General features: G+C 48.8%; 1 protein-coding gene across 8 annotated transcripts in view; it reads right to left on the bottom strand.

Moving 5' to 3' along the window:
• LOC147457666 (MIF4G domain-containing protein / MA3 domain-containing protein) overlaps window positions 1–21,104 on the bottom strand; it is a 116,523-nt gene extending 95,419 nt beyond the window's left edge. For 3 of the 8 annotated variants that reach the window (XM_086512515.1, XM_086512523.1, XM_086512522.1), the window contains exons 1-5: window positions 20,608–20,913; window positions 19,579–20,418; window positions 19,422–19,489; window positions 19,195–19,277; window positions 6,975–7,074 (exon numbers count right to left, since the gene is read on the bottom strand). In XM_086512515.1, coding sequence (XP_086368641.1) covers window positions 6,975–7,074; window positions 19,195–19,277; window positions 19,422–19,489; window positions 19,579–20,413 — 1,086 coding nt within the window. In that variant the 5' untranslated portion in view covers window positions 20,414–20,418; window positions 20,608–20,913. The other 5 variants (XM_086512519.1, XM_086512520.1, XM_086512521.1 and 2 more) reach the window with 5 other exon arrangements.
• Between the last annotated feature and the right edge of the window lie 952 nt (window positions 21,105–22,056).

The raw sequence follows: 22,056 nt of genomic DNA, 5'->3' as shown, positions 1-22,056 counted from the left end.
CCATGTATAAGGCTCTCCAAAAGTGGTTGAATGCTCAAACTCAGAGCCTTGGCAAGAATTTTGTAGGCCAAGTTGAGGATGGTGATGGGACGCCACTGTCGAATCTCATTCAAGGAGCCACCCTCCTTTGGAATGAGGTAGATCAGGCCCTCACTCATGCTATCAGGAATCACTCCTGTGTGCAAAATGTATTGAAAGGCACTACAAAGATCTGGGCCAAGCAGGTCCCAGTACTCCAAGAAAAAGCTGGGAGTCAACCCATCCTCACCTGGACAGCTACCACGAGGTAGGGCCCTAAGAGCCGTGTGCAGCTCCTCAAGCTGAAGTCGCATCTCTAGCCTCTGGCGCATCTCCTCTGTCACAAGACAAGGCATCTGTGCCCAAACCTGCTCCCTGCATGCATCCTGCCGCTCTGACTAGGGCTCAACCGACAGTAACTCACGGTAAAAGTCAGTAGCAACAGTACGCATATCCTCGGGCTCACAAGCAACTGACCCATCGGGTCGCCTCAACTGATTGACCTTGGCATGCGAGTGCCGAGGTCCCACTGTCTCAAAAAAAAAAAAACCAATCACTCTGTCACCCACCTGAGTCCACTGAGATGCCTGTCGGTGAAAGGCAAACTCATGACGCCTCTCCTCTGTGCTAGCAAGCTCCTGTCGAGCCTGCTGTAACTGCTTCTCCAACCATGGACTGTCTGGATGCTGCTCCTGCATCCTCTCTAGTGAAGCAATGCCTCGTCTGAGACGCTGCTCCTCCTCTCTCGCTGCAGCCCGGCGAGCCAGAGACTCCTTAAGAAAAAAGTGGCTAAGCAGAGCTAGGCCTAAGGCCACTCTCTACAGGTGGAACCTAGGTGTCCATGCCCTCTATCCAGAGAGCCTCTACCCTCTCTCTGAGTGTTGAGTCCAACAAGACCCGCTCTGGGATGCGAAGCATCGTGCTCCCACTCCTTTGTCTGTCTGCCACTGTGAGCATCATTGGTGCATGGTCCGATAAGGATGTCCTTGCTAGGATGCCCACTGATCCCCCCAAGTCACTGAAGTGGTCAATAGTGTAGAAGTGATCTATCCGCGATAGATTCACTCCTCCCACTCTGCGGTCCGATCTAGAGAAGGCAAGACTGGTTGGAGGCCTCACAAAGCCAAAGTGCTTCCATGTATCCGAGACCCTCAAAGTCATACACAACCTCTCCCAAGCTGCTAGCTCGACTCCATGCACAGTAGCATGGTTGCCTCCAATCCTGTCAGAAGGGTCCTCCAACATGTTGAAGTCCCCTCCTACACACCAATGGTCGGCCTGCGGCAAAGACTCAACAATCTGTGACCAAAACTCTGCACGAGCACTCGCCACATTGGGTGCATAGATGTTCAGGAAGCCCACAAGGCCACCCTGAACCTGCATAGTAATCCACTGAGCCCTGCCTGGCACAATAATCCCTCTGCCCACAATGGCCTGCTGCAATGAATCCGCAATAGTCATACATACCCCACCCTAGATGCCTCCAGGTCCAAAAGCAGCCGACCAAAAGGTATCATATCGTCCACGCAAAATCTAACCACATCGCCGAATGCGGCTGTCACACAGATGGTGCTCCTAAAGCATAAGGAGATCAATCTCTCCTCCCACAAGGCAACGCTGAAGCTCCTGACGCAATCGGCCCCGCTATCGCTGAAACTGGGGCCCACCTAGTCCCTGCAAGTTCCATGAGACGATCCTCATGGGGAGCGAGAGAGAACAGATGCTGCCGCAGCAGCAAGACGGGCTATCTTCGAGGCTTGCTTGGATGGGGAGTAATCCGCATCCGAGCGTCCTCTAGATAGGCGAGATTGCAGTGAGTGCCTAGCCCAAGCCCAAGCAGAGCGAGCCGTGCATAAAGCAACCTCCTCTGTCCAGGAGTCCTCATGAATGTATACATAGCAAGGCAAACACTGCGTATCAGCAAAGAAGTACACCACAATGTGCCTACATCCTGCTGAGTCTAGGGGTGTCACCGCAAACTTGGCCAATGGCCACAAAGTCTGCAGCAAATCTGTAACTCCAAGTTCTCCCATGTGGTGAGAGAACTCAAGAACCTGTGTATACAACCATCCCAACACTGAGTCGAGGGACCACTCTGTCTCAGCCCTACCACAGAGGGGGAAGGAGAAACCAACTGTTGAGTCCAAGGCCTCTGTCCCCCTAGCGGCGAGGAACAAAGCATGGACCCTGAAGCAGGCTGCCTCGTGGTCTGTTGCGGAATCGCCGAGAAAGCGAGTGAACCCGTAGTCAAAGAAGTCCCAGCGGCGTCGGAGGTCAATGCTCGTCAGACCACGAGGGATAGCTGCAAGGGAAGATGACTGAATCTGCAGAGGGGGCCGCAAGAAGGGCTGACCCTCTCTCGCTAGGCGACTCGTGGCAAAGGCGCTGCCAAGAGATCTCCTAGCCACCGGAGAGGGACCAGTCTCCTGAGTCAACTGTGGAACTAGAGCAAGAGAGGGGGGAGAAGGAGCTGGGGGGAGCGGAGGAGAAGAGGGGCGGGGTGGGGCGACAGAGGTAGAGGGGCGAGGTGGAGAGGCGACGGGAGCAGAAGGCAGAGGGGAGGATGAGGAGGAGGAGGGGAACTCTGAAGGGGGAGCGACTGTCGAGGGTGAAGCGGAGGTGGAGGCTGGCGTAGGGGACTCCTCCTGCTCAAGAGGACCAAAGCGATTCCCCGTGGGAACCCACTGCTGCTGAGTAGGCACCTGAGAGCCACTCTGAGTGCCAGGCTGTCGCTGTGGCCCCTGGCGTCGACGGCCACGGGCCTGCTGCCACCCCTCCTCCGCTGGAGCCCCAGGCTCGGAGGGTGGCTCTGAATATGTGCACTGTGCCGCTGACTGTGGCTGCAGCCCAGCCTTGGCAGGCTAGGGCTGAGGCTGTGGTGCACGTCGCGGCCTCCTCCGTGGACAGGCCTTCGCTAGGTGGCCCATCTGTCGGCAAATGAAGCACTGGTTCGGGAGGCCCGAGTACTCCACACTCTGTCTAAACCAACCCCCACTCACCCAAGGCAAAAGGATGACTATCACTAGGAGGTGTATTTTTCCTGTTGCCTTCCGTAAATAAGTATTAGATATATTTATTTTATTTTTACTTGTTTGTCCCGGAACCCTTGAAAAGGTGCAAGTGGACATTGCATGGCCAGTGTGAAACGGCTGCAGCCAAATGGGTTTCTCACATCGAAGATCTAGGTCGGTCAGACAGGGACTGCCCGAGCCAGTTAGCACTAAATTCTGATGAGTATGGAAGCTCATGTGCGCCAAACTCGAATTTGGGCCACTAGTCAAGTCACTGCAACTTTATAAGTTGAAAGGGGCCAGTAAATTAACCCACATTGTAGATGTTGGTCAAATGGTAGTCTTCAATGATGGTCAGGAGACCGATAGGGACGCCATGGAAGCATCTCCTAAAATTTAGGGAACTGCTATTTTTGACCGGAAAATGTGTTCGCGTCATTAGCTCTGGAATGACAAGGGAAACATTTTATTGCTCTGCTGCCAAGTCAACTGACGCACCAGTTGAGATATTTTTAGCAGGGAAAGCCCAAACTCGGAAACTGGGCGACATGTCAGCCTGTGAGCGATTCTGCCACTCTGGGAGGCAAAAACGAGCTGCATATCAACAAAGGGGGCGCCATTTTCAGCCTCAGGTGGATTGTAGCAGGTACAGAAGCTATGGAATGCTTTCCTTGCCCTCTATGCACAGTATGGTGACAGGAGTGATGCCCCGCACGCTACATACTACTCTCTTTCTCCCCTACGTACAGTATGTTATGCCCCACTAGTGGGCTTCTCATTTGACCTATGTACAGCTGTGGGGAAATATGCTTTCATGCCGAGGCAAGAGCCTCTTTGCACAGGAACCGGTGTAGCTAGCTGCTGCACCAAAGCAGGTCCACGAGAGGGTGATAACCTCTCGATTGCGCAGTAAATTCAGCACTGTCTGCTTGCTGTTTTTACTCTGTTTTGAGACTGTTTTGTGCCCGGGTTGCTTCCAGAGTCAAGGGGCACCAAGCCCAAGGTGCACAGAACAATGTAGGGACCGTCGTGTGCCCAAATCAAATCAAAAACAGGACTGAACCAGAAATTACAGCGACCTGAAATTTACTGTGTTGTGCTCCCGACTAAGGGATAACGCCAGTGGGATAGAGTCCTGAGCTTGGAAACTGATTCGGATTAATTCCGGTACCGTTATGTTGACGAAATTTTGCCGAATCTGGAACGTACTAGCTGGATGCAGGTGTTATCTTCCAGGGACTCTCTTTTTGTAATTCCCTCTCTCTAAATTAAAGAAATACCGAAAGGGGCGCCAATCTTTGGGGCCTACAGGGTGTCGGTCTCGTGTGCGCAGTGACATTCTAGTCGCTGGACGCAACTGTGTTCTCTTCCCTTCTCAGTGCTCTGTGTAAAGTTAACAGGTAATTGAAATAGTACCACCCTATACGTTGTACGGGCCGGTTATAGTGACCTTCGGGAGCGTGTGGGTATCTCTGACCAAAACTCGAACTGAGGGGATGCCAGCCGCCTTGGCAGCTACTGATGCTGCCGTACGAGGTGTCTCCAGGACAGTCCTAATGGCGGAGCCAATCCTGGAAAGAAGTGGTAGGTATTCCCTCCGTAAACCCGGAAAGCAGACTGAGATGGGGATGTCTGCCTCCTCTACTAGAACATCCGAAGTCGGGTCAAAACCATGTCGCCACTGTCGAAAGTGGGCGCGTGATTCTCGAATGGCCAGTGGACTCATAGCTATGACCTTGGACGCCATCTCAGAGGTCTCGAACTCGATCTGATAGTACCCCCGTCCGAGAATCTAGACATCCAAAATCTTGCCCACCTCTCCAAGAAGGCGGGCCTGGAGAAGGTCTCGTAGCTCTCCTTTGCTAGGTCGGGTGCCGAGAATCTTGCAGATGACCGAAGTCGCCTGCAATCGCTCTACCTCTGCGGCAAGGCTCGCTTGCTCTGTCGGCGAGAGAGCAAGTCGAATGGTGGGCTCAGCGGGGTCGGGCGAGGGGGCTTCTGGCGAGTCCCTCTGTGGCGAAGCTGGAGCCTCCATCTGTGTCTACTGCTGTGTCGTAAGAAGAGGGCGACGGGAGGACGCTGCAATCAGGCGCAGGAGACACTGCCCCAGAAAAATGAAGCAATGCCGAGGAGGCCGAATTGCAGGGGATGACGGGGAGAGACCGAGGCGGGCGGGAAGACGGGCCGGGGGGGGGTTGGGGAAGGAGGAGGCGCTGGCGGCAGCAGGAGGAGGGGGTGACGGGGGCGGCAGCGCGGGGCAGGCAGTGGGCGGACTGGCAGGGGGCGGCTCAGGCTGACAGGCAGCGCGGGGGTGGGTAGCGGGGCAGAAGAGCAGGGGGGGGAGGCAGCGGGCTGAGGGGGGGGGGGGGGGGGGGGTGTGAAGCAGCAGCAGCGAGCGTCGAGGTTTTTTTCGAGAGTAGCATTGAATAATTTTGCATATTGAGAATCCTTTGGACCCCCTACTCCTCCCCCCTTTTGACATCTACTTGGTTCTCTTGTACATAACCGTAACCTTGATCTACTTGGTCCTCTTGTACACGATCTTAACCTCTAACATCCAGCAAAAGGTACAAACCTAAAAACGGAAGTTCACTACACAAGGACAAGCAAATTTTAACAAGCGGGAGACAACACCATACAACAACTCAAACCACGGAACTATGTGTTATACTATATATAAGTCAGGACTCCTACTTATGCATGTTCCTTCACGAGTTGGAAGTTAGATTGTTATGAGTGGATCTAGCGAGCCACTTGAGACACTTATGACACATCTTGTAGAAGATCCTAGTGAGAGGATTTACGAGGGTATTGACCATGCAGGGTACGCTCTGACCATTGGGTTACCCTTCTCTCCTAGATTTTTGAGTGATCTTGCACCTACTCTGCACAGATGCAACTTGTTTGAAGTTCCACATCAGTGAGGTCTTATTCTATTAAATCACCTCAGATACATTCATAATAGCCACTTCATGTAGATGTTGCCATAGAGTCAATTACGACTGATATTTCACAATCCCATCTTCCAACCACTGAGCAGAGAATGTCACATGCACACTGGCTATGTGTGCCATGTGGAAATGCTACTACAACCGCCACCCAGAGCCAGCCCACTGACTAGGAAAGCCTAGGTGATTTTGTACCGGCACTATTGTAAACTTGTTCGCACAACTTCCATGTCCAGACAAATCCTTCCCTAAGTAAAAAGGAACCAAGTAACCATGCAAGAAGTGTGTTGTTGTGATAACTGATTCTTGTATCACATTTATCATCTGCTGTGCCTGACAACAAATGGTCAGGTTGATTTTTATATCTTCTGCTTAGCAACACACATCCTAGACGAGTTGCTGCAACATCACTAGTAAAGAAAACATACACACAAAAGTATAAGAGTGGTTCCCCAAGACAAAAACCTCATACCACAAAGTCAATTTTTGTCTCCAACTAACCTAGTTCTTTGCTTCTGTTCCTTTGAAAGTACACATTGAGTTTCAGGCCCCAAAAACTCGTTTCCTTCTTTCAAATTTCCATATGTTTCCACTGCCACTTCTAAAGTGCTTGTCTAGTAAAGTTCCCATGAACGCTTCTCGTCCATGCCATTATGCATTTCTCTCATCCATGCTATTTGTACCTCTAGTTCTACACTTCTCAATTTGTGCCTCCTCCGACCCAAATTCTCCATCCTCCGGAGGGGCATTTGGGAAGTGTTCATCCCACTCACAATATTTCATTATTTTCTCTTAGGTTTCCTGCTCGTGCTCTCATTTCCTGACCCTCTCCTCTATTTGTTCCAGTTCGATCCTTCTTGTGGTTAAAGTCAAACTCTTACCCCAGCTAGCCTTACCCCCTTCCATTTAAGAGTAAAAGTCCTGCCCGCACTAAATTCAAAAGAGAAGCACAATGGTGTTAATATACTAAGCGGTAGAAAGTAACTCTTAACAATACCTCCAGACTTTCAGCAAACGAAACCAGAAACTTTGCTCCAAAGTCCATTCCAACTGAAGAAGCTACGCCTGCCACAAATGCAGCGAAGACAGCTGCATACCTTTCAATATGTATATCAAGGTCAGCACTTGCATAGATCGCTGAAAGTTACAAAAGGTTCCACCAACTTCCAAAAAAAACTCAACCTATTGAAATTTGATACAATGAAAAGGTACTCTGCTGACTGAGGACAGAAAATATGCACGGAGTTATCAAGCAGCCATTTTGCAAGTGGGTCACTCATGACAAAGGAGCAGAGCTGGACTACGACACTCAGAACTCTTGGGCGACTCTAAGATGTACCAGCAAATAACAACAGTTGCTGCTTCTGATGTCTAGGTGTTTTCTACTAGTACTTACGGATGCACTGGAACCACAGCAAGATGTACATGAAAGAACTAGAATTTTAGAGAAAGTTCTACATGTTTGCCTACCCAATAGGATAAAAAATTAATTGTACGCAGTATTGTGCATGCCCTCTGAACTCCATGGCCAACAGTAATCAGTCTGACAGTAAAATGTAACTCGATTGTAATCAGTCTGACACTTGCTCCCATGCTGAATGCAATGTACTGATCCTGAGTCCTCTCGATAACTGTATACCGATCCCGCAAAGAGTGCAACAATTTAAATGGTTAATGGCATAAGTCCTAAAGGTTGTAAGTTACAACTCTAAGATGGCATGCTTCATCGTAAAACTTCTCCTTTGTCATATCCCACATTAGGTTCAAAACAGACTGTGCGAGAAGAGTCTACCTCAATCGGCTTTCCATTCTACATACGGCGACGGCGCTTGGGTGGTTGAACTTCATTTGAACCCAGTTCTTATATCTTCAATGCTCATGGAGCTTGAGTTGTATTTTTTATCTTCTTTAAGTATGTAAAGCAACTAAATCCTCAAGTTTCATTAAGTGTGGCCCATTGCCAGAACAACCTATTTTGACAAGATGCCATAATACTAAAGCTAAGTGACATGGTCACTGCTTGAATTGACCAAATCACCCCGATGAGTAAGACTTTTTTTCTCCGTTAGTCGCATAGCCCAAGATCAAAAGAATAAACAATAAACTGGTGAAACACCATAAGAAGCTCGCCAGTATCCAAACTCAAAGACTCCTATACTCACTCTTTTCACATCCTCCAATGACAATTCTTATGCATCAAAAGCTTCAAGCTACTGTAAGGAACAACTTTGGCTTCTCCAATAACATTGCACACCAGGCACCATAGCCCCAAGCACATACTTAATTATCAAATGGCCTTAAGAGAGTCTCACAAAAAGGAAACTCAATCCTGCTACCCTCATCACTATACAAGGGTCCAATGTCAAATAGGCAAGATACCGCTGTAGTTGAGCTTACCCCAAAGACTTGAAGGTGCACCCACGTGCCATATCAACTGTTATCAAAGCCAACCTCAAAGTCCAACCTCTGAGTCACTAATAACAAGGGCAAAGTCGATCATGATGGACGATTGCAACACTCGCTGCTCTGTTCTCCCCGCCTGACGCACCCCCCCTCCCTCTTGCTTGCGCCCCCCTGCGCCGTCTCCGTCCCCCCCCCCCCCCCCCCCCCCGGCCCCCTGCCCATCCCCCGCCCTACCTTCCTCGCGTTCACCTACTCCCTCTCCCCCTTTCGCTCCAGCCTGCTGCCCGCCCAGCCCTCCTCACAGACATCATCACCCACAGCCCCTCCCCCCAACCCTTCTTCACTGTGCCAACCTCCGTTGTCCGGGTTTGGATTCCCTTTAAAGTAAGGGTTTGCAGCAGCAAAGGTCACGCCGACACCCCGCCCGCCAGCAGCAGCAGACATACATGGACGCTCGTGCTCCGCCACAGAGGGACTCAGATGAAGCCCCCTTGCCTGACCCCGCCGAGCCCACCATCCGACTTGCTCTGTCGCCAGAAGAGCAAGCGAGCCTTGCAACAGAGGTGCAGCGCCTTCTGGCCACCTCTATCATCTGCAAGATTATTGGCAGCCCTCCCAGTCGAGGAAAGGTACATGACCTTCTACAGGCCCGCATTCTAGCAGAGGTTGGGAAGATCATTGACATCCAGCTCCTCCGGCGGGGATACTATCAGATAGAGTTCGAGACTCCCAAGATGGCGGCCAAGGTCATCTCGATGAGCCCATTGGCCATCCGAGCGGTCAGAGCTCACTTCTGACAATGGAGCCAAGGGTTCGGATGTTCTTGTAGAGGAGGCAGACTTGCCTATTTCAGTCTGCTTACCCGGCCTGAGGAGGGAATACTTATCGCTTCTTTCCAGGATTGGTTCCAAGATTGGGACAGTCTTGGAGACCCCTCGCACGGCAGCTTCAATTGCAACCGAGGCTGTCGGTGTGCCTTCAGTTCACATTCTGGTTCGTGACACTCACTCTCCCGAAGGTGGTCATTCTACCTCGGGTGAGCGAAGGATGGTTACGCCAGAGGGTGGAGTATTCGGGACTCCCGAACCAGTACTTCATTTGCAGGCAAATGGATCACTTAGCGAAGGCCTGTCCTCGCAGGAGATCTCGACCCACAACGCATGCGCAACCTCCCAAGGCTGAGCATGCTCAGCAGACAGATACCCAAGACACACAGACTGGTACCTCGATAGAGACCAGCGATCAGCCAGCTGATGGCTGGCAGTAGGTGCCCGGCCGCCGTCGACAGGGATGGGCTCGCCACACTGCCGAAAGACCTCCTCCAGCATTGGGTTCCGACTGGAAAACTGTTTTGACCCCCTCCAGTAGGAGGCCCCCTCCTCCTCAGCTCCACCTCCTCCCCTCCCCCCCTCCACCTTCAGACTCCTCAGTGCCGCCGCCGCCTCCTCTCCCTCCTCCCCCCCCCCTCCTCCCCTCCCCCTGATGGCACCCTCAGCCTCATCCCGACCCATCCCACACTCCTCTGCAGACGCAGGGGAGTGGACACACATCAGCAGCGAGACGATCTCTTGGTAGTGCTTTGGCTACGAGTCGCATGGCTTGAGAGGGACAGCCCCACCTGAGGATGCCACTTCTAGTCCAGACCTCTCCTTTTGCAGCAGTCCCTCGTGGTTTGACCAGCTTCAACATTCGCAAACGATGGGCTTCTTCGACTACGGATTCGCACGCTTCCTTGGTGACCCTTCTCCCGACCTGGAGGAAGCTTGCTTTCGAGTTCACGTCCTCTTTCTAGCAGCCCAAGGCACCGAGGCTCTGGATACAGTGGTAGGTTTCTCCTTTCTGCTGTGCGGCAGGGATCATACAGATTGGACCGTGCACAAAGTTCTAGACTGGCTTCAGGTCCAGGCTATTGAGTTCTCACACCACATAGGGGACCTGGGGGTGAGATCTGGTACAGACACTTTGGCCTTTAGCTAAGTTTAGTGTGACGCCGCTGGATGCAGCGGGTTGCAGGCACATTGTGGTGCACTTGTTTGCTGACACTCAGAGCCCCCCTTGCTATGTATTTGTACATGAGGATTCTTGGACAGAGGATGTCGCTCCACAGACTGCACGCTTGGTTTGGGCTTGGGTGGGACAGTCACTGCAGATGCGGTTTTCTACAGGTCGCTCGGATGCGAATTACTCCCCATCCAAGCCGGCCTCAAAGATAGCAAGGTTGGCTGTTGTTGAAGAATCAGTTTTTTTCTCACTGACTCCATGAGGATTGTCTTATATGGAATGCGCACTGATTAAGAGGACCCCAGTTCCAGCGTCAGAGGGGTCTGTTGCGTCAGGAGCTTCAACGATGCCTTGTGGGTGGTGAGATTGATATTCTTATGCTACAGGAGCATCATCTCTATGAGAGCAGCATTAGACAATGTGGTCAGATTTTGCGTGGTCGCTATGAGACATTTTGGTCACCTGCACTTGGACCTCGAGGTATCCAGGGAGAAGTATGTATGACTATTGTGGACTCATGGCAGCAGGCCATTGTGGACAAAGGTATTATTGTGCCACACAGGGCTCAGTGGATTACTATGCACGTTCAGGGTTGCCTCATGGGTTTCCTAAACATATATGCGCCCAATGTGGCAAGATGCACGAGCAGAGTTTTGGTCTCATATTGTAGAGTCTTTGCCGCATGCAAAGCAATGGTGTGTTGGGGGAGACTTCAACATGTTGGAGGATCCCTCTGACAGGATTGGAGGTGGCCATGCTACTGTGGACGGGGCTCAGTTGGCAGCTTGCGAACGTCTATGTATGACTTGGGTTTTTGATGTTTGGCAATGTCACAAACTGATGACGTGCAAGGCTCACACACACACACACACACACACACACACAAGAACTTGCGAAGCACGCTGATGACATGGCAGATTTCCAAAAATCACGTTGGTTGATGACGTGGCAGAACTGTAGGGATTTCCGCTTTTCACGTTGGCAGTGCTGACGTGGCAGGACTGTACAGATTTTCGTAAATTGCCTAGCAGCTTTTTGGCTTTGCTTTTGAACCAGATGCTTTTGAGTTTCATTGTAATTGCTTTTTAGGCCAGGGGCCTTTAAATATGAGGTTAGGGCTCATTCTCTTGCATGCTTCCTGGCGAAGGTGCAGAGTCTCGAGTACCGGCTTGTACTGCATTCATGCAATATAAAGAAATACCGAAAGGGGCACCAAGGTTTGGGGCCAATACTCTCTGGGGTGGAATTCCGCCTCTCCGTGTCACGTGTCGTCTCTCTCTCTCTCTCTCTCAGTTGAGTTGTTAATGAAGTGCTAAAAGTCTGTTCAGTCTGTTCTTTTCTATTGGCACGCGGTGCTCGTCTTGTGACGGGCAACATTCAGGCTTTGTGAGGCCCCCAGACAGTTTGTCTCTCTCGCTCTGACCGTAGAGTAGGAGGACTGAATCTAATCTATCTCGGATAGATCGGTTCTACGCCTGTGACTACATCTGTGACATGGGGGGATAAGTTTGCATCCTGGTAGGGACTACTTTCTCCCGCATGCGATAGTGATTCTCACTGTGACAGACAGAAAGAGGAGGGGAGATACGATGCTATGCATCCTTGAGAGGATCTTGCTGGATCGAGAGCTTAGAGAGCGGGTGGAGGCACTTTGGACAGAGTGCTTGGACACACAAGACACCCTTGCTGGTAGAGTGGCCTCTGGATTGGCTGAGCTTAGTCGCTTCTTCCTCCAGGCGTCTGCAGCTCACTCAACTGCAGCCAGGGAGGAGGAGAAGCGTCTCCGACATGGCATTGTTTCCTTGCAGAGGATGCAGGAGCAGCATCCAGACACTCCTTGGTTGGAAGAGCAGATGCAGCATGCTAGACAGGAGTTGGCTAGCATTGAGGAGCAGCGTCATGAGCTTGCCTTCCATCGGCAGGCATCTCAGTGGACCCGCGTGGGTGACAGAGTTACTTGGGAGTTTTTTGAGATGGTGGGACCACGCCATGCACACACCAGCGTCAGCCAGTTGAAGAGACCCAACGGGTCAGTTGCTTCAGAGCTTGAGGATATGCGTGCAGTTGCTACTGACTTTTACCGTGATCTGTTAGGAGCTCGTTTGTGGCCTGACACTTTGGTTCATTTGGTGGGTGGCGGGCCCGTTGCTTCCGCATCTTCGAGGCTCACTGTCACAAGACCGGCACCACAATAGAAAAGAACACGCTGAACAGACTTTTAGCACTTAGTCGCTTCTTCCTCCAGGCGTCTGCACTCAACTGCAGCCAGGGAGGAGGAGAAGCGTCTCCGACAGGGCATTGTTTCCTTGCAAAGGATGCAGGAGCAGCATCCAAACAATCCTTGGTTGGAGGAGCAGATGCAGCATGCTAGACAGGAGTTGGCTAGCATTGAGGAGCGGCGTCATGAGTTTGCCTTCCATCGGCAGGCTTCTCAGTGGACCTGCGTGGGTGAGAGTTACTTAGGAGTTTTTTGAGATGGTGGGACCACGCCAGGCACACACCAGCGTCAACCAGCTGAGGAGACCCGACGGGTCAGTTGCTTCAGAGCCTGAGGACATGCATGCAGTTGCTACTGACTTTTACTGTGATCTGTTAGGAGCTCGTATGTGGCTTGACACTCTGGTTCATTTGGCAGGCCCGTTGCTTCCGCATCTTCGAGACTCGCTGTCACAAGATGGGCACCACAATAGAAAAGAACACACTAAACAAACTTTTAGCACTTCAATAACAACTGAAGTGAAAGAGAGAGACGACACGCGACACAGAGTGGCGGAATTTCACCCCAGAGAGTATTGGCCCCAAACCTTGGCGCCCCTTTCGCTATTTCTTTATATTGCATCAACACGGTACAAGTCGGTACTCCAAACCATGCACCTTCTCTAGGAAGCATGCCAAAGAATGAGCCCATGGCCTCATATTTAAAGGCCCTAGCCCCAAAAGTAGTTTACATGAAAAGCCTTCAAAACTCAAAAGCTTCTAGTCCAAAAGCAATGCCAAAAAGCTGCCAGCGTAAATCATGGAATTCCGTACAACTGCCACGTCAGCAATCAGCGCAAATTGCGGAAAGCCGTACAATCTACCATGTCATCATGTCACTGCAATTTCCGGATTTTCCGTACAGCTGCTACGCAAGTCTTTCTCTGTGTGTGTGGGTCCTGCTTTATTTTAATCCTTTATGTCACTTGGGCCCCATCAAGCAGGGTCCCATAAGTTGGTAGGACTTCTTCTTCTGCTGTTGCTTGTTCTTCTTAGGGTTTAGGCCCCTCGGCCGAGATCTAAAGGTTGGCTCTGCTCTTTACTGACTTGACACGTTAGCAGTTTGTGACACTCACCTTGTCCGACTAGCGGAGACTGTTCGTGACTTTTGGTTGGAGCTGATTCATACTCTCAGGGGTCAGTTCGAGAGACTTCAGGGCAGCTCCGACCGCATGCGGGAGCGCAGAGAGGCTTTCCTGCGCCTCTGGCGCCCAGGGACTTTCTTCACCATGGTCCTCATTGTACATATTTTGTTTACTCATTGGGAGAGTCTCCCTATACTTTTGATGTAGCCCTCTCTAGTAGAGGTGGTTTGTAGCCCTATGGGCACTTTTATTAACTAATTGAAGGACCTTTTTCTTGAAGAAAAAAAATAACAAGGGCAAAGTCGAAGTTGTGAGCCAGTAGAAGGGGGACAAGTTCATCCTTTCAGAGGGAGAAGTGCCCAGCTGAACCTCTGAGCGCATGAACAAATTCAACCTATGAGCCGGAAGAGCGTCAAGTTGAACCTTTGATACCCGCCGACAACTTCCACCTCTGAGGCAATAAAGTGGACCAAGTTGACAGCAAGGAGGATCCTTAAGGGGGCGGCTGTTGGGGTAAGCCCAGCTTGTTAAGTTTGAGTGGTGTCTAACTATAAGACTTGCATAAATCGGCTAGACCGAAGGTCCCTTACACCTTAAGGTTTGAGGTCTAGATGGCTAGACTAGTTTGTGAAGCCTTGTAGTTAAGGGCGGATGTGCAGGAACAATATTGGGATGGTTGACCTCTCACGAAGGTGCACCCTTGCGCCATATCAGTTGTTGCCAAATAACTTAAGAAGAGGGACCACCTGAAGAGTATGTAATTCTAGCTGTGGAACCCTTGCGCCTATATAGTATGGTGTGCTGAGGCACTGCCTACCTCAGTCATCTACGCCTTCTTTCATTTCCCTCTCCTCTTCTAGCTCGTGTCAATTTTTTCGGGTACAATGCCATATCATTTTTTTACAACAAATTTATAGAACAGTTTAGGATATTTGTGATGTGTTCAATAACGTAAAACTTACAAACTACTCTACAATTGTGTGAAGTTATTTTTTAGTAAATGAAGACTAGACAACTAGTTAATGACATAACTTAAGAACCATTTTCAAAGTACCACAGAGCACGTAAGTCATCCCACACTAAAGACCATTCAAATATCATCTACATTAACAAAAAATGTCATATATAACAAAAGACACGCACCCCAAAGAAAGAAATATTGATGTAATGCCATATTGAAACTACATAATCTCCCAAATCGATAATCATTCATGGTCAAATTACATGCTACACAAATTTTTGACAGAAAAAACTGAAAATTACATTATGTACACCATGCCATATTGAGACTAAACTGGTTTTGGACAGTGGATTCCATCATCGTCTAGACTCTATGGTCATCATCAATCAACACATATAAAAAAAACCCTTTTTTAAGCCCTTGTTCACATACTCCTTGTATTGTACGTCCTAATCCTACCTTGCTCTTCAAGACGTCACCCTTGTACCCTTTAGCCTCAACATGACATCACCTTGCCCATCCCACAGCTTTCACGTCTCTAGCTTTGAGACTCCCCCCCCCCTCCTCCTTTCGATTTGGATGTCTTGTATCATGAGCATAGTAGCCATGAAGTTTCAAAACGTTTTGTAAGAACGAGTTTCAAAAGTTTCGAAACAGTTTCACTATTTTATAACACACCACAATAGAAGTTTCCTCGATATTGTATCAAGCCCTAAATATGTACGCTTATAGCTGAAACTCATAGCACATTGTACATAGAAGTCAGCTGAAACCGGCCCATGGGGCGGTAGACGTTGGCTTTCACCCGAAATTCTTTACTTTAGACACACACAGAGAGAACGTGCGAAGGAAACCTGTGACGGGAATTAACACTTCAGCACACACACGGCTCGGAATCTAGAATGCTCCGAGCAGACGCCGACAACCTGTAGGCCTCAAAATTGGCGCCCCTTTCGGTATTTCTTTATTCTTTAGGAGGGTAAATTACAAAGAAGAGTCCTAGGAATCCTTTATCTATATCAAGCTAGATACCACTTGTTATGGCCAAATTTCGGCAACATGACAACCCCAAAAGTTGCGCGAAACCAATTCCCCTGCTGGAACTCTCTTCCACTGGCATAAACCCTCTGATTCTTGTCCAAAAACAGTAAATTCAGCACGCTGTATTTATTGGTTTTTGCCCTGTTTTCAGCCCCAAACAGTCCCCTAACTGTCCTCTGTCAGTGGGGCACTATTCCCAATGGTTCTGGCGTCCGTATGGCTGAAAAACAATCAATTTACAGCGCATACACAGCGCTGAAAATGCACTTGTACGGTGAGGTTATGACCCTCACCGGTGCCTGCTTTGGAGTAGCAGTTAGCTACCCCTATTCCTGCTCAAGGAGGCTCTTGCCTCAACACAAAAGCATGAAACCACACAGTTGTACATCAGTCAAATGAAGAGCCCTCTTGTGGGGCATCACATAACTGCACGTAGGGGAGAGAGAGAGCAGTGTGTAGTGTGTGGGTCATCACTCCTAGCACCACACTGTACATAGAGAGGAAAGCAAGCACTCCATAGCTCTTAACCTGTGACAGGTTCTCAATAAAGCATCCCCCCAGCATAAATCGAGCGCCCCCTTTGCTGCCCTTGACCTGTAATGCATCTGTGAACAAATAGATGCAAAAAGGGGAAGATTTCCATGGCTGCCAAAACCTGCATATCGCTGAAAACGCAACAAAACAGCCCTGTAAACACGCATCCGATGCCTTCCAATGCTGAAAATGAGCTCCTGAGTCCTTGGTCCTAGGTGAGGTCATAGGAAGCTCAAAAATGGAGAGAAATGGCTGAAAATCACAGTTATCAGCCTCCAAAACTACTCCAAAAAGTCAGTTACGAGTTCTCTTCTCCCAAACTAGGTAAATTGACCAAAAAGTGCCACTTGGCACTCATACATACAATTTCCCCGCATTGGGCTTCCTGCTTAAAAATCTCTCAATTGGTGCATCAGTTGACTTTGCAGTAGAGTAATGAAATGTTCCATTGGTCATACCGAAGGTAATGACGCGAACACATTCCACGGCCCAAAATAGCAGTTCCCTAATTTTTAGGAGATACTTCCGTTGGGCTTCCGTTGGGCTCCCATTGGTCATCTGACCATCTCCGTTGGGCTCCCATTGGTCATCTGACCATCTATCCTCATCGGGACCGCATCCAAAAGTGCAATGTGGCCCAACTGTTGGATACTTGCTATTGGTGATCCCACCTTTACTTTATGCCTTTATTGAGTTCACTTCCTAGTATCCACCAACTTGCTAAGTGCGACGGGAGGACCTACATGATCTTGAACTGAGCCTAGACATCCTTTTACTTTACGAGTTCCAATGCCAACCAACTTCCCGTCTGCGGGTGAAACTACCGTTCACATTGGCCATACAATGTCCGACCATTTGCAACTTCAAAAAGAGAGTCTCAAAAATTAAACAAAAATCATTGGAAAGAAACCAACAACTAAGGTTAGCAGTTGCCACGTCCTCGTGACATCAGCATGGAAAGACGAGGAGATTTAAAAACTCACCTTGAAGTTGAAAACTTTAATCGAAATAACATATGGACAAGACCATGTGACTTGGACACTTGTAGAAAGCATTCGCCTTTGCAACATTCAAGAGAAGTTTCAAAATGTTTAAAAACGTTTCATAAGTTTCGTTGATTGAAGAAATGAATTTCTTGATAGCTATGATCATGTGCTTGGTATGTTCTATTCGATCAAGCAATCACTTTTCACTTCTCTTATAATGCGTCCACCATGCTGACTAAACAAAATAATTTTTGTCCTCTTGTCAATCTAAGCCCAAATAATAAACCATTCAGGGCCTTATGTCATCCAAGCCCATCTAGCCTCTTTCACCTCACCCTCCCTTTCCTAGATGGCTTCAATCTCCCCTAAACAATCTACCCGCATGCCCTTGATTCCCTTTTCATAGTACCACTATCTCACCTCTACGATGGGCTCTCTCATCTTGGTCCCACTATTTAAGAAATGCCCAAATAACTGCTCTAGCTTCCTTCCATCTCCTTGGAATTTGATTCCTTTTCTCCTAATCCCTGACTCTACTACAGAAATCCCCTTTGTCCTTATTCCTCGCTCAAGTACATAAAGTCCCTTGTTACCATACGACCTTTTTGGATGAAATCCCTCTCGATATTTGACCAATTTTTCAGTCTCAAGAGACGGGACCTTTGTTGAGTTTTATTAGCATCAATGCCTCGTACATACCCATGCCTTTACCTGATCTAATAACCTCCACCAATATTCAAGTATCTAGCCTTACCAATAATCAAAATTTTACCCAAGCCTCACCAATACTAGATTGTTATGGCAGTATGATATGTGAGGGACTATGTTTGCTGCAATAGCCCCAATTAGCTTCTACCTTGGAAGTTGGCACACATCTTTGAGCCTTGAGTACACAGCACTAACAAAATCGCTCGATCAGATTTTCTAGTCTCACCTAACAAAACATACTCTTTACTTGACCTTTATGCCTATTAAGCCTCGATCCGAATTTTCCTGATGAACAAACACTCAGAAAATATAACTTCAGGCTCGATAAGTATATCATAGAGTCCACCAACTTACACTATTAACCAACCAACCAACTGGCTAGCAAGCCATTTACCCCACCCTACAAGCTCTATAAGCTTACCCATCAATCCACAAATCATATGCTTAATCAATACCCAACAATTCTCGATAAATTCAAACCCACTCCCTGTCCACCGAGTATAAACCCAAACCTTTCCACCACATGGACTTTGAAATCAGGCGGTTTAGGGACTAGACCTTGCTATAGCTTCTTGTATGATTTCTTAACACCGGGCTCGGGCTTGCTATTGCTTCCTTGGAAGAGCCTAGAGAATCTATCCAATCGTTTGAGGGGCAGACGAAGGAGATGCTCAGACAGCCCTCTCCTGTTGTAAATCTTCACCACAGCGGCATTGGCAGTTCAAAGAGAACGAGGCAGTAGAGCCTATGCTCAAGGAAGCACATACAAATGTATCAAGGAGGCTGACAACCTTAGGGTCAGCTTCTTGAAATGGTAAGAGCACTCAGCAGTCTTGAAAGGAAAAGAATCTCCTTGTAAAAGCAATGGTAGGGTGGAGAGTTAACACACCACGCTCAATCGTGTCATTCGCTTTTTTTTAATCTTTGGATGCGCCTCAACAGAACCTCCATTGAAGGCTGAGCCTCCAAACGCACACGCACATGCGCAGGCACACACAAGCCATAGGCTTTGAGTGGAAGAAGCGAAGAAGGAAAGAGGGAAAGCAGGTGCAGGAAGGGTTCTTTTATTTTGGGGTTTGTGGGGGGGGGGGGGGGGGGGGGGGGGGGGGGGGGGGGGGGGGGGGGGGGGCGCGGGCTTCGGTGGTTGGTTGGTTGAAATGATACTCCTGCTGAGACCATCAGCAGCTATTGCTGCCACGAGATTGATGAGGAAATCGAAAAAGGAAGGGAAAAAGAACTCACTGCTCATTGCCTCTTGGTCCACTACAGATGGCTTCCAAAATCTCATTTGTAAGGGTCTCAATCATAACTCTTCTTCCATGAGTCTGTGAGGAGATTCAGCAACTCATAGTTAGTGTTTATGGCAAAAGAACGACTTCAGCAGAAAAGATAAAATAAATAAATTAGCCTCAACATAGACACGCCCAAAAAAACAGCAAGTTCTTGCTCATGTAACAAAGAGTCCTGACCTGAAACAAGGAGAGAATATCACAAGCAATTGACTCAACGTTGTCTTCTGATAACCTGTTCAATAAACCTTAACATAGAATAAAAAAAGGCCCACTTATTTTAATAAGCTGAGAGAGAAAAAAGGAGATAGGATAATGTAGCTTTAATTTCAGTTACCTCTAGTGCGGCGTTGAAGTTGTTTAGTTAACTCATCTGAAGAGGCATTCTCAACACGTCGATGAGGAGCAACATACTTAACCACAGATAGTTCATTCACAGCCTCCAAATCCTCAGAAGCATTTGCTTGTGCAGAAATTTCAGCATTGTTGCCTTCCACAGCATCTTCTGCAGCAATGTCCATCATATCTTCGTCCTCATCTGAAGCGCCATCGTCATCAACTATATCATTGCAACCACCCTCATGGCCACCATCAGTATCGCTATAATCGAGTCCACTATCCTCAAAAATCCCATCTTCTGTTCTTTCTTCACTGCTTGCATCTTCATTAGACTTCCCTGCTTCACCTTGAATACCTGCAGTCTGCAAGCCCTTGCCATGTTTTCTATCCATAAACTTCTCTTCCTTAACGTCTGAAACAGAAGCTAGTCCTTCCAACAAATCTGACAAGCCATCAGACGCATCACGCAAGAGGCCATGCTTCAACTTCAACTTTTTCCCCAATCTCCTTTCCCTTGCCAGATCCTCTTCAATGCTGACAAGTGCTGTCTTCTTCCCTTCGAGCGCTAGGAACTCCTCAAAATTCGTGTGGGGTCGCTTCCTCTTTTCTTTACTCTGAGAAGACACCATTTTCTTTTTCTTGGCAGTCTTTGTGTTGACAAAATTTGTATGCGTACTACCAGCATGCAACTCGGAAAGTGCAGGCATCTCGAGGGTGGGTCTGTTCTTTTTCTTTGCCTGTGAAACAACTTGGAGACGAGCTTGATTCTTGGCCTTCCTCACATTTTTACGTCTCTCTTTTCTAGACAGATTGTCAGTTCCCATAGCAGGCATGCTGACTGCAATCGCAACCATTATTAAATGCAGGAGTTAGTTGTAAAGCGATAGAAATACTTGTTGAAGAGGAGGAGGAGGGGACAGAAAGAGAGAGAGAGAGAGAGAGAGAGAGAGGAATCACAATCAACAATGATCTACTGACGGTTCTTATTGTCCAAATTACATCTCGCTAAGATTTACAAGTAACCAACCTCTTACTACTAGCAAGAAAATTGATGAAATCCTACGTGGGCAGTTGATAAGCACAGACAAGTAACACGAGCAGCCCACCGTTCGAGCATTTAGAAGTGTTTCATCCTCTCATCTAGGGCACCATTCGCGTGAGACATAGCACGAGCAGCTATTGTTGGCAGGTAACCCACCTCAATACCTCTCTTGCAAGTCGCACAGACAATCGAGCCCGCCGACCGCCAGGAGCGAATTTAAGTTTATTTACAAGAGAAGAAAAATCTATAAGAACTGGTGAAGACAAAAAGACATTGCTAAATTTGCAGTTCTGCGTACTCGACGAAACACCTGCTTCTCGATGCTGGACCAGTCCCAAGTAGTCCGATTGGGGCGAGGTTTGCTACTGCGGGCTTTCAAATGTAGCTGGGCCTGCCGGCTGATGAGCACCTTCAAAAGTTAGTATTGTTTCACGAGTGCAACACTCGTGAGCTTCATGGCTATGAGGTGTAGTGGGCTATGTACTTTGTTGGCCCTCACAAAGGCAGGGTCAATGGAAGAGAATTCCACGCTCCACCCCCTTGTACAACGGAACTCCCTTCTAATTTTTGAAAGGTATGTTTTATTTTTCTTCTTTTTCATTTCCTACTCTCTTGTGCGCCCTCTCCTTCTCTCTCTCTCTCTCTCCCCCCCTCCCATCATGGGAAGACAGGTCGCACTGATGGATGGGGGGACATGGAGAAACCTATGGTCTCTATGATCTCGTGGCTCATTAGAGCCAAGGCTTTAGTACCACATGCCATTATCCGACCACAGCTAGCTGTCCCCCCACTAGTGGTTGAGGCGCTCACCACATCTGTCTCCTTCATACATCGCATGTCGGAACTTCCCAAAGACAGATACGCCCACCTTGCACTTGAGTCCTCTCGACAGTTAGCCATGCAGGGAGATGCAGCATATTGGTATGGGGAGATGACATCATGGTTCCAAGCGCATGGGTTCAGTATAGACATATTGCCCCCCTTCCAGTACTCACTGGATGCACCCTCCCTGACTCTTACACAGTCCGAGATCACCAGGCTCATCCGCCAAGACCTGACTCAACTAGACACCGGGAGGACATGGATACAGCCAGCATAGGAGTTGGGCACGAAGATGGCTTTCTACAGAGAGCATCTTCTCCAGCTTACGGTGGACGGTTTTGTGACGAGGTCCAGATACATGGACACCCACTTGTCTCATGGGATACGGTGTGCTATTGGCTAGATATGCACATCTTCACACCAGCTGCGGATCAAGACTGGGAGATATAGCAAAGTAACAACAGAGGCTAGGATATGCCCCCTGTGTGACATGGAGCCTGAAACAGAGTTACACTACACATGCCACTGCCCCGTCTACTACGAGATACGAGGCCGCTTCTACTGCTTGTTCAGAGAGGGCTTTGGACCACTCTCCAAAGTCATGAGGTACGA

This window comes from Adiantum capillus-veneris, chromosome 5 (genome assembly GCF_014529385.1).
Source record: "Adiantum capillus-veneris isolate H3 chromosome 5, ASM1452938v2, whole genome shotgun sequence".
NCBI classification, from domain to species: Eukaryota; Viridiplantae; Streptophyta; class Polypodiopsida; order Polypodiales; family Pteridaceae; genus Adiantum; species Adiantum capillus-veneris.
The sequence above is the reverse complement of the archived record's forward strand: the minus strand, read 5'-3'. Positions and strand labels throughout refer to the sequence as shown.